Genomic DNA, 13,088 nt, shown 5'->3' on the forward strand with positions numbered 1-13,088 from the left:
CACAGGGCATTCCAGTAATCCATGTTCTTGGACTGCTTGTCTTCAGCAAACTGTTTGCGGGCTTTCTTGTGCGTCAGCTTCCTTCTGGGATGACGACCATGCAGACCGAGTTGATGCAGTGTGCGGCGTATGGTCTGAGCACTGACAGGCTGACCTCCCACGTCTTCAACCTCTGCAGCAATGCTGGCAGCACTCATGTGTCTATTTTTTAAAGCCAACCTCTGGATATGACGCCGAACACGTGGACTCAACTTCTTTGGTCGACCCTGGCGAAGCCTGTTCCGAGTGGAACCTGTCCTGGAAAACCGCTGTAAGACCTTGGCCACCATGCTGTAGCTCAGTTTCAGGGTGTTAGCAATCTTTTTATAGCCCAGGCCATCTTTGTGGAGAGCAACAATTCTATTTCTCACATCCTCAGAGAGTTATTTGCCATGAGGTGCCATGTTGAATATCCAGTGGCCAGTATGAGAGAATTGTACCCAAAACACCAGATTTAACAGCCCTGCTCCCCATTTACACCTGGGACCTTGACACATGACACCAGGGAGGGACAACGACACATTTGGGCACAATTTGGACATGTTCACTGTGGGGTGTACTCACTTATGTTGCCAGCTATTTAGACATTAATGGCTGTGTGTTGAGTTATTTTCAGAAGACAGTAAATCTACACTGCTATACAAGTTGTACACTGACTACTCTAAGTTATATCCAAGTTTCATGTCTATAGTGTTGTCCCATGAACAGATATAATGAAATATTTGCAGAAATGTGAGGGGTGTACTCACTTTTGTGATACACTGTATATATGACAAATAAAGGCACTCTATAACATTAGAGGCAGAAATAAACTAAACAAGCTCTAGGATTTTATGTCTAAGTAAATGTTGTTGCTGGGGTAGGGTGGCCAGCTGTCAGGCTTTAGGTCGGACAATCCGGTTTTTCAGCTGCCAGTCCTGATTACCAGTTCACTGGTTACATTTATGATCAATATTATCTGTCATTGGCTCAGGTACATGTCAAAACAAATGCTTTGTATTTCATTGGTTTAACAGCCTCATTTGACTGCCTATAGTACTACCTATTGTGGGCGGACCTTCTGCGATTGGCCAGCAGAAGGTCCGCCCTCTAAATGCTAGTCTGTGATTGGGTGGTTGAATTTCACCCGCTCGCTCTGTTCTGCATACACCTCTACCTGAGTCAATTAGTCAGCTCTCATGCTCAGGAACGCTGTAAAAATGCCAACATTTGGTGAGTAAAACAGTAATTCGTTATAAAATTATTGCTTAAATTGGTCAAAAACTCTGTTATATGGGTTATGGTTTCATTCTGTGTGTTGCAGTATCATGCCCCCCTGTTCCTGGTATGACGTCCTCCTTTTGGGGGTGTAAGGTCCTCCTTTTTGTGAATATGAATGTGGCCACCCTATGCTGGGGTCTCCTAAAAAAGAGCCACCTAGATCTGTGTTTCTGAAACAGCTTCAGACATGGGGTGTGTTTGAAAACCTAGTGAGCTGCCTTGCTGTCTTACTGCCTACATAGGCAGCTGCCTAAGTAGAGAGGATTCAAATAAGTCATTGACTTATAAGGCAGGTTATTCAAACGTATACTTAGACAACAGTTTATTCGAACGCACTATGACAGCGATTCCATCCGTTTTCACTTACTAAGATAACACAGTTAGCCTCATGCCATTCAAACCAATGGGATGAGGTGGCACAACATGCTAGCATGTCATCTAACATCTCCCTCCATGAACCGAAAACGGTTAAATTCGCTGACAAGCCCAAATTTGCAAAGAAATGACAATTGCACAAGTTTATACAAATTAAAAATCAATAATAATTATTTACGGGTGAAAATAACTCCATTCGTTGCGCCGCACCATCCACCATATTTGTTATTTTTTTATGAGAAAAGTTGTGCCGCACTGAATGCTGGGATTGCCTTCACCGCTAAGGCAGCATCGGATGCTCCCTCGTTATTCTGTCAAAATACTGTTAGATTTAAGGTGCCTTAGTAGATAGCATTTTAAGGTATCTAAGAATTCGTACAGCCTCCTTTTCAGGAGCGTGCCTAGGATGCTGTAAAATGCTGTCTATGTAGAGAGCTCACTAGGTTTTCGAACACACCCATGGTGTCTCTGTGACTCAATCCAACTCCAGTCCCAGACCTCCAGTCCTTTTAGTTCATCTTAATCTGCCCAAGCATTGATTCTAATCACTGTTCTAGTTCTTAGTATAATAGGGTAACAAAATCATAAGCAAACTATCAAGGAGTGTCTTTCTTTGACTTACTAAAAACATGCTGCATGATGTCACTACATGGCATTATGTTACCAATAACTCATCTTAGTCCTTTAAAAGGTGTCAGCAATGCCCTTCTTAAGCACTCCAGTCATTAAAAAACACTTCAGTATGTTAGTTTTACTGAGCCTGGAGTGTTAATCATAATTAATGTCTTTAATAAAGACATACGAAGTACAATAATTGGTGAGTTGTCAAGCCACAGTGTCTGTTATTATGACTTAAGATAAAGGTCAGACCAAATTTTTTTTATAAAATAATGCAATTCCAGGTAATTCTTAAGAGTTCACAAGCTTTTTTCTGCAACTAAAAGTTAATGCAACAACAACTAACCCTTAGAAATGATTGTACATTTAATATTAGGAAGGATGCTGTGCTGGGCTATTGACAATATACTGATGTGCTGTTGTTCTGTGTGTCTGTGTTGGCCCTTTCCCCGCGGGATTAATGCTGGGTCTCTGTCTCGTTCATAGTCCTAATGGAAAGTCTGTGTCATGGTCTGAATCAGGTGCCCGGCCCCAGGGGAGGGGGTCGAGTGTGTTCCACAGACTGTCTGTGCATGTGAGGAGGCAAGCGGTCGGCCAGAGTCAGACGGCGGTCATCCGACCCTTAACTAACGCCTCGCAACCCCTGCAACCCGAATACGACTTCGCTCCTGACACAGACCACAGCGACTCTCAATCCAACAAGGGTCTCTACAACCTCAGTGAGGAGGGTGATGACGGCAACCTACGAGGATCAACACAGGACAGAAGGGAAACAGTCTCCTATACACCGGGTCATCTGTTGGATTGTACCGCTGACCATCTAGACATGGGCCAGGTGGATACTCTAAGCTCTAACGTTAGCATTTTTGATCAAATGTTGGGCAACAGAACGAGCCCCGGTTATAATCCATTAGACAATCGGCTTCCTCTGCCCCTGCAGGGGGAGATGATGTCCGATGAGGGTTCCGAAATGGAGGCTCTTGACCTCATCCACGGCTTCCTGTACGACAGCACGGTACAGGAGGAGGACGAAGAAGAGGTGGGTGGAGAAGAGGCGTTGGCCCAAAGCAAACTCAGCCTCCTCACTCCACCCTCACCTTTCAGAGACTCGCATTCAGCCGGGTCAGTACACGGATCCCCTGCCTTTGATAACAAACCAAACGCTTCCCGGGACATGACCTACGCTCCGAAACAGAGCTCATTTACACTGTGAGAGCGGGTGCTCAGGACGCAGATCATGGCCGGCTCCCACTAGTTTTTATTCACACAGACGTTTGGAATTTTCTTTACTTTTTTTAAGAGATAACAGACATTGCAAAAAAAATGAAGATCTGGTTGGGATGTCTTCTCAAAGGCAGATAGACTTGTTGCTGTGCCAGGACCCTCTGGCATACACGGATTAACGTCAGACTAAGAGAACAAATACCAGTTCGCTGCTTCAGTATCTTCAGTATCACTGTCTTTACGAACATGGACCACAATATAGAAACTCTGACTGTGGCTCTGTGCGTTTATGGACTGTGTAGCCTGATGTTATTACTTATCGCTGACGAATAGAGTGCATAGAAGCATATAATACACAGAGTTGGGTAGGCATTCACAGCAAAGCTGTAGTCAAGGTCACAACCTTCAAGAATAATAGATCCACAAAGTACCACAAAGAGTGGTTGAAAGAGAACGTTTGGCTATTCATGACCCCTACATTTATTATTTGATAAAAAGCCAGAGAGAACTAACTTCATCACATGGCTGATTCTGTTTTGAATGATCAAATCATCTCCACAGAAGATTTAATCAAAGTTAATCGGCTAGCGAGGAACTCACTACGTTAACGTTTAGGCATTTGGCAGATGCTTTAGTCAAAGCTTCTTACAATTAAGACAAAATACTGACCAATCAACTCACAATTAAGGACAATTAATGTTTTAAGGCTTAAACTTCTTCATTAAGAGTCTAGTACGTTAACCACTAATCCACAACATTACCGTTGTCCAGGTGACTTAACCTTCTAGCTAAAGTTAGTAGTTGTATGTGGCCTTTCCTACATAAGATGTTAGCAATCTATAATAATCTATATAATCTCTTAAGAAATAGTAACAGATTTGTTTGATTACTTCAGTTCAGCTTTTTTTACTTGCTGCATACACCGATCAGGCATAGCATTGCTGCCACCTTCCTAATATTATGTTGGTCCCCCTTTTGCTTTCAAGACAGCCCTGACCCGTCGAGGCATGGACTCCACTAGAGTCTGAAGGTGTGCTGTGGTATCTGGCACCAAGAAGTCAGCAGCAGATCCTTTAACTCCTCTAAGTTGTGAGGTGCCGGACTTGTTTGTCCAGCACAAGTCAATACCTCAAACTCGTTGTTGTGCTCCTCAAACCATTCCTGAACCACTTTTGCTTTGTGGCAGGGCGCATTATCCTGCTAAAAGATGCCACAGTCATCAGGGAATACCGTTTCCATGAAAGGGTGTACATGGTCTGCAACAATGCTTAGGCAGGTAGTACGTGTCAAAGTAACATCCACATGGATGGCAGGACCCAAGGTTTCCCAGCAGAACATTGCCCAAAGCATCACACTGCCTCCGCCGGCTTGCCTTCTTCCCATAGAGCATCCTGGTGCCATGTGATATAAAAGAAAAAGTGATTCATCAGACCAGGCCACCTTCTTCCATTGCTCCGTGGTCCAGTTCCGATGCTCACGTGCCCACTGTTGGTGCTTTCGGCGCTGGACAGGGGTAAGCATGGGCACCCTGACTGGTCTGCGGCTATGCAGCCCCATACTCAACAAACTGTGATGCACTGTGTATTCTGACACCTTTCTATCAGAACCAGCATTAACTTCTACTGCGATTTGAGCTACAGTAGCTCGTCTGTTGGATCGTACCACACGGGCCAGCCTTCACTCCCCACGTGCATCAATGAGCCTGTCGCCGGTTTACCACTGTTCCTTCCTTGGACCACTTTTGATAGAATGACCACTGCAGACCGGGAACACCCCACAAGAGCTGCAGTTTTGGAGATGCTCTGACCCAGTCATCTAGCCATCACAATTTGGCCCCTGTCAAACTCGCTCAAATCCTTACGCTTGTTCATTTTTCCTGCTTGTAACACATCAACGTTAAGGATAAAATGTTCACTTGCTGCCTAATATATCCCACCCACTAACAGGTGTTGTGATGAAGAGATAATCAGTGTTATTCACTTCACCTGTCAGTGGTCATAATGTTATGCCTAGTCGGTGTATATTATCAACAGTGTGATATCAGTATTGGTCCACAGACATTTCAAAGTGTAAACATTCTATATTTGAAGTTCTACAAGTTTAAACTTGAAACTAAATTCTGGTTTAGACATTTTTTCCAACCACATGTATTATTTCAAAGCTGTGGCTTTGCTTCTTGCACAGATAATTACAGAACAAGTTGAGATATTGTTAATTTTGAAAGAAATAACTTAAAACTTAAAACTCAATAGTATTTTTGTTAAATTAGAACAAACCTGTCAGAAATATAAATATTTTTCTCGGTCGTTTTGGTATAATACAGGAAAATACTTCATACATTTATAACATTTCACGTCAACTTCAAGTGCTGTGTGCCGTCATCTTGTAAAATATTAACGAAACAACTCAAGGCAGTCTGGGAAATGTAATAATAAAGTATTGGATCAGGCGCCCAGGTGGCGCAGCGGGATATTCCGCTTGCACACCAGCACAGAGTTTCTGAACTCCTCAGTTCGAAACTCGGTGTTGCCTCCGGTCGGCTGGGCGCCATCTAGCGGGCATAATTGGCAGTGCCTGCAGCAGATACTAATTGGCCACCGTATCTGCAGGGTGGGGGCCGGACTATGTGTGGGTCTTCATACGCTGTGTAAGGACCCTGATTGGCGGAAGAGACGCCCGTGCAGGATGCATGGGCGAGAAGAGGAGGGCTGTACACGTGTCGGAAGAGGCGTGTACAGCGACGTGCTCTCCTCGTATGCAATCTGGTATCTCTCAGCAGTGGAGGACAAAATTGAGTGCGCTAAATCGGGAGGAAAATGGGGAGAAAATGCATTAAACAAATCGTGGTTGGTACCTTGACCACACAATGAGGTATTATTTTCATCTGAGCATTTGTTTAGTAGGGTAGAGAGCTAATCTTACAAATATTTGAATATGTTACCATTCCTTTTAAGATTCTGAGATAGAAGCTCATAACAGTAGTACATCAATTATAGCAATGAAATCCAAAATACAGCTGCCAATACAAACACTTAACATATACGAAACATCTGGTTTGATAAAGTGATTTCATGTTACACACGTCAATGCAGAGTCTCTCTTCCTTTTCTGTAGACAGGTCAGTCTGTGCACCTGCATTTCTGACAGCGATCTGAGTGTAACGTTAATTTTAGCACATGCTTGGGGACTTATGCAGATTGTATTTTTAACCAAGTAGTTAAAGTACTATTTTAGTCGAAATGAAGATTTATCTCCCCTTGTACTGCCAAGGTCATTAGAAAAACCAGAGCAGTTTCGCTGTTCCTCTGGAGTCTATTTTTCGTCTCATAGGAATATTCATCCTTGCGAAAGGGGACGTTTTTTTAAATGTTTGTATACTTTTCAGCCATCTATTGTTTTTTCCACACAGATGGTGTCTTTGTATTTCTGCTAAATGTTTATATCTAATGAATGTGAAGGATTTCTAAGTTTTAGACGCGTCTTATGAGTCCCTCTTTGTAACAAGGGATGTACTGTATACTACTACTGTGTGTATCTGAAATGTCTTCAGATCATTTATTTCTAATCATGAGTAATCTTTAAATTGTTCTCAATTTTAAGCTTTATGAGTAGTTGCTTCTAGTGGTAAATTATAGCATTTAAAAGTGGTTGTTGTGTAGGATTATAAATTTACAGCTTCAACTAATTTTACTAATTTATATTACTATTAGAATGCAACTTTAAAACCTATGATTTAGCTAACATTAAGTATTGTACTAAGTAGCGCAAATTGTTCTTAAATCTTTTGTGTAAGCTGTTTCTCATTTCTTTAATGTAAAGTAACTGACATGGGGTATTACATGCCAACATGATCAAAGCTAAAAATAGGGATTTTCCCCCTTTTTTGCCAGGACAAATCATGCTGTAAAATAAAGGTTTTGTATTAAAAGAATGTGTTCTTAAATATTTGCATTAGTCCAGTTTCATCTTTCTCTTATCATAGCAAAGCTCACTGGTAGATAGGTCTGTGTGTTAAATATAGAGATGATAACTTATCATACACTACAGTATATCGCCAAAAGTATTCACTCACCCATCCAAATAATTGAATTCAGGTGTTCCGATCACTTCCATGGCCACAGGTATAGGTACCTAGGCGTGCAGACTTGTGGAAAGCCTTCCCAGAAGAGTTGAAGCTGTTATAGCTGCAAAAAGTGGGCCGACATCATATTAAACCCTATGGATTAAGAATGGGACGTCACTCAAGTTCATATGCGTGTGAAGGCAGACGAGCGAATACTTTTGGCAATATAGTGTATGAAATCCCCCTTGATGTTTAAAATATTTCTCATGAATGGCTAATTGTGGTTATGTAGATTATTATTTCTTTATTAGGATTTTACCGTCATGTTTTACACACCTTGGTTACATTCATGAAAGAGACGGTAGTTAATTGTTCCACAAGATTCATCAAGTTTTTAATGTCAAACGCAATCATGGACAATTTCGTATCTCTAATTCACCTCACTTGCATGTACTTGGACTGTGGAAGGAAACCAAAGCTCCTGGAGGAAACCCACGCAGACACAGAGAGAAAGAACCCGGAACGCTCCACCTGGGGATCGAACCCAGGACCTTCTTGCTGTGAGGCAACAGTGCTATCCATATAAAACAAGAACAACAGATTACTTTTACAGCCGGGAGCTGATACAGTGAATGTGAGCTACAATCCTATCTGCTATTCAAATTATTAGATGGGACCACCATTAGTCCCAAGTGTTGCTGTAATTTGGGGTGCAATGTATGGTAATAATATTTAGTATAGTGCACACCCTCTACACCATAGGCAGTGAAGACTTTAAAGGACTAAAATAGGGTTAAAACACTTCCAATAACATTTTCTTTAAAGCCAAACGCCCTGCTCATGGCCACCACTATTTTTATTCCAAGTGATAAAAAGTTAGAGTTTTTTCTAGATTCAAACTGGAACAATGCAACAAATGACTGTTGTGGGAGGTTCAAAGTCATCACTTAAGGAGCAGTGCATGATCTCCCCGTGTCCGGGAGCTCCGGTTTCCTCCTACAGTCCAAAGACATGCAAGTGAGGTGAATTGGAGACACTAAATTGTCCAAGACTGTGTTCGATATAACCGTGTGAAATAATGAATGTTAACGTAGAAGAAACCAGGCTATTAACAGCAGATCATTTGGTTTCTGTGCACTGCAACATGGATCATCCTGCAGTGCATCTTGGTGCAATTTCTCCTACGGGAAAATGATACACACATGCCTGGACGCCCACATGATCTGGGAAAAAACGGGATTTATCTGACCGATCGACCCAGTTGCCCCTCTGTTTTTTCATTACAGATGCTATAACCATTATGCCCTCTGGTTCCAATGACTCTTGCTGCTCAACAGTCTGATAGTGGTTTGTGTCATGTCCATTTTTGGTTCACTGTCGGTGGGTACTCGTGGCTGTCTGTGAGTACCTCTTGCTTCAAGAGAAACTTCAACCCAGCTCACTGGAAATATCAATCTGAACCCTTATCAAAATCACTTTATGCTCTTTCATTCTGTTCTTCAATGGTCAGGACCCCCACAGAGCAGATATCATTTAGGTGGTGGATCATTCTCAGCCCTGCAGTTACAATGACATGGTGGTGGTGTGTTAGTGTGTGTTGTGCTGGTATGAGTGGATCAGACACAGCAGCGCTGCTGGAGTTTTTAAATACCGTGTCCACTCACTGTCCACTCTATTAGACACTCCTACCTAGTTGGTCCACCTTGTAGATGTAAAGTCAGAGACGATCGCTCATCTATTGCTGCTGTTTGAGTTGGTCGTCTTTGAGACATTCATCAGTGGTCACAGGACGCTGCCCACGGGAGGCTGATGGCTGGATGTTTTTGGTTGGTGGACTATTCTCAGTCCAGCAGTGACAGTGAGGTGTCTTATCCACTCATACCAGCACAACACACACTAACACACCAACACCATGTCAGTGTCAGTGCAGTGCTGAGAATGATCCACCACCAAAATAATACCTGCTTTGCGGTGGTCCTGTGAAAGCAGGCTAAAAAAGTATGCAGAGAAACAGATGGACTACAGTCAGTAATTGTAGAACTAGATGGACAGTGAGTGTTGAAACAAGGAGGTGATTTTAATGCAGACATCCCAAGTCTCCCGGAAGTTCGGGGAGTCTCCCGCATATACATTGCGGCTCCCTGGTGCCCGCAAGTCAGATAAAATCTCACGGAATCTAGAACGAGCAGCCAAGAGCGCGCACACACACACGCACGCGCACGCAGGCGACACAGACTTTATTCCTCGATCGCGTATTAAATCCGTGATCTGATATACAATCTAGTGCGCTATGTAGGGAACATAAATCTATGATCGAATATACAATCTAGTGCACTATGTAGGGAACATAATGAATTATGTAATACACTATCTAGTGCACTATGTTAGGAACACAAATCATCATCCAGTTATACGTTCTAGTACACTATGTAGTAAACATGAATGCATTACATAATACACTATCTAACACAATATCTAGTGCACTGTGTAGGGAACATAAACCAATTGTCTAATTCACTATCTAATGCACTACGTAGGGAACATAAATTCATATCTAAAATACTATCTAGTGCACTATGTAGGGAACATAAATCCGTTATCTGATATACAATTTAGTGCACTATGTAGGGAACCTAAATCCGTTAACCAATACGCTACCTAAAGCATTATGTAAGAAACATAAGTCTATTATCTAGTACACTATCTAGTGCACTAAGTAAGGAACATAAATTCTTTTCTAATATACCATCTAGTGCACTATGTAGGGAACATAAATCCGTTATCTGATATACAATTTAGTGCACTATGTAGGGAACATAATAAATTATGTAATACACTATCTAGTGCACTATGTAGTGAACATGAATGCGTTATCTAATACACTATCTAGTGCACTATGTAGGGAACATAAATCCGCTCTCTGATATACAATTTAGTGCACTATGTAGGAAACCTAAATCCGTTAACCAATACGCTACCTAAAGCATTATGTAAGAAACATAAGTCTATTATCTAGTACACTATCTAGTGCACTATGTAGGGAACATAAATCTGTTATCTGTGTGTAGGGAACAAAATGAATTATGCTATACACTATCTAGTGTACTATGTAAGGAACACAAATCATCATCTAGTTATACTATCTAGTGCACTGTGTAAGTAACATAAACCAATTGTCTAATTCACTATCTAGTACACTACGTAGGGAACATAAATTCATATCTAAAATACTATGTAGTGCACTATGTAGGGAACATAAATCTGTTATCTGATATACAATTTAGTGCACTATGTAGGGAACATAATGAATTATGTAATGCACTATCTAGTGCACTATGTAGGGAACATAATGAATTATGTAATACATTATCTAGTGCACTATGTAGGGAACATAATGAATTATGTAATACACTATCTAGTGCACTATGTAAGGAACACAAATCATCATCTAGTTGTACAGGGTACCTCACTTAAATGAGTTTTTGCAACTTGGGATGTCTGCTAATAATAATAATAGTATAATAATAATAATTATATAATGGTATATTTTGTTCAAAGTAACAGTAGTTTAACAGGATTTAAAGTGTTTAGTTTTGGGACACGCTTTGGAACGTTAATTTCAAATATAACATATTTAACAATTTGTTATACTACATATATTACTTTAAATGTATAATAGTACCTATTTAGGGTGCATATGAATAAATTAAACATCTAAATATCAAATAATCAAAATACAAAAGTAACTTAACGAGTTTAAATTCCCTCGCGCACAAATCACATTAACAAAGATTTAAACCCAAGCCAAGGCCAAACCCAAACGGCTGACACTCAGATATAAAGTGAGCTAAGTAGGGTGTGTATTTCATTATTTCATAACCTCGATAGTGCACACAGATAGTACAGACAACGCTATTTGAAATTAAACCGTGAAGTTTTCTCGGCGCACATACTTTCCGGGTCCTGTGACTTATCAGGTGGTTGCGTGGTAGGAGGAGAGACGGACAGACTGCGCTGTGGTTTATTAGTTTTGTTTTATAACTCAGTCCCGAGTGCAAGCACGCAGATTGTGGTCTTGTAAACGTTTTACTTCTCGCATTGAATTTGAATGTGAAAAAGCAAAAATAAAAGAAAATAAAAGAAAAGGGAAGTGCGTCTCGAAAGTAGTCAAGTAGTCAGATCTTTCCTTATTTGAACAGTTAGTGTTGTGAAGCAGGATGGCTGGAGGCTCCGTGTCGGAGTGTAAGGAGTACTTGTTTAAAGTTTTAGTGATCGGGGAGCTGGGTGTTGGAAAGACCAGCATCATTAAACGATACGTCCATCAGCTCTTCTCCCAGCATTACAGAGCCACCATCGGAGTAGACTTCGCCCTGAAAGTGCTCAACTGGGACAGCAAAACGTTAGTAAGACTCCAGTTATGGGACATTGCAGGTAAGACACATAATGATACTGATACTGATGTTGATTGCAATATGACCTGATCCAAGCTTCCCAGTTCATCCTGAAAAACTTACCATATAGAAGCACTTTGTAGTTCTACAATTACTGACTGTAGTCAATCTGTTAACTACAGTCAACAGACAGTCCCCGGACCACTACAGAGCAGGTATTATTTAGGTGGTGTTTAACTGTTACTGTTAAATGTTTTCTTAAAACTGTTATACTGTGAAATTGTGGTATGCCCAGTTATCACACAGTGGAAAATTTACACCCTAACACTCTTGTTTTAGCTAAATTAAATTGTTTTTATTACAGACCAAAGTGCCGCGTCCAGACGGAAATGACATTTACATTATTGTATTACACAGTGTCCTTATATTAATGCACATCAGTACAGGCTGTGTTCCAATCCACTCTATCCTCCCTGCTGAGGCTGCTTCCTCTAAGGCAGAACTTCCCAACCTTTTTTGCACCACGGACCGGTTTCATATAAAATATAATTCCACGGACCGGCGGGTGCGGAGGGACTTAAAATAGAATAACTGTACTGAGATGAGACGCTGCTCCCACCTGGGGGTGATATGAGATGATAAACATCCGTGTGTTGGAAATAAAAGCTGTGTTTTCATGGCTAATGTAGCGTCTCTAATTATTTATTCTTTCTGTGTGGCCCGGTGGTTGCGGACCCCTGCTCTCAAGGTTTCTTCCTGTTATTTTAAGGGAGTTTTCCTGCCACTGTCGCCCTCGGCTGCTCAACAGGAGGTTTCTGGTCTGTTGGTTTCAAAGTTTTGAAACCCTTATATCATGCACTGTGACAGATCTAGGCACCATTATACTTTGTATAATGCCAAGTTCACACTACACGACTTTTCAAGTCGTCAGGTCGCTGTACATTTCACACTACACAATTGGATCTCTTGTAATCGGGAGTCTTTCAAGTCGGTGGGGCTTTCCCACAACACGACTGATCGGCGATAGGGGGTTTCACACTACACCATCTATTAATAACTGGAATCGCAGACGAGATTCTCTGGTTTCCCAAACTACGTTTTGTCAGGAAAACAAATGC

At 41.4% G+C, this 13,088-nt stretch overlaps 2 protein-coding genes across 4 annotated transcripts in view; both read left to right on the forward strand.

Moving 5' to 3' along the window:
* grm1a (glutamate receptor, metabotropic 1a) overlaps positions 1 to 3,505 on the forward strand; it is a 48,982-nt gene extending 45,477 nt beyond the window's left edge. For 2 of the 3 annotated variants that reach the window (XM_063001157.1, XM_063001156.1), the window contains exon 9: positions 2,779 to 3,505. In XM_063001157.1, the coding sequence (XP_062857227.1) occupies positions 2,779 to 3,505 (727 nt within the window). The remainder of the gene's footprint in view (positions 1 to 2,778) is intronic. The other variant, XM_063001158.1, reaches the window with a different exon arrangement.
* An 8,148-nt stretch (positions 3,506 to 11,653) lies between these two features.
* rab32a (RAB32a, member RAS oncogene family) overlaps positions 11,654 to 13,088 on the forward strand; it is a 43,762-nt gene continuing 42,327 nt past the window's right edge. Inside the window, exon 1 of the mRNA XM_063001159.1 lies at positions 11,654 to 12,010. Within this exon, the coding sequence (XP_062857229.1) occupies positions 11,797 to 12,010 (214 nt within the window). The 5' untranslated portion in view covers positions 11,654 to 11,796. The remainder of the gene's footprint in view (positions 12,011 to 13,088) is intronic.

The sequence above is a fragment of the Trichomycterus rosablanca genome, chromosome 9 (genome assembly GCF_030014385.1).
Source record: "Trichomycterus rosablanca isolate fTriRos1 chromosome 9, fTriRos1.hap1, whole genome shotgun sequence".
NCBI classification, from domain to species: Eukaryota; Metazoa; Chordata; class Actinopteri; order Siluriformes; family Trichomycteridae; genus Trichomycterus; species Trichomycterus rosablanca.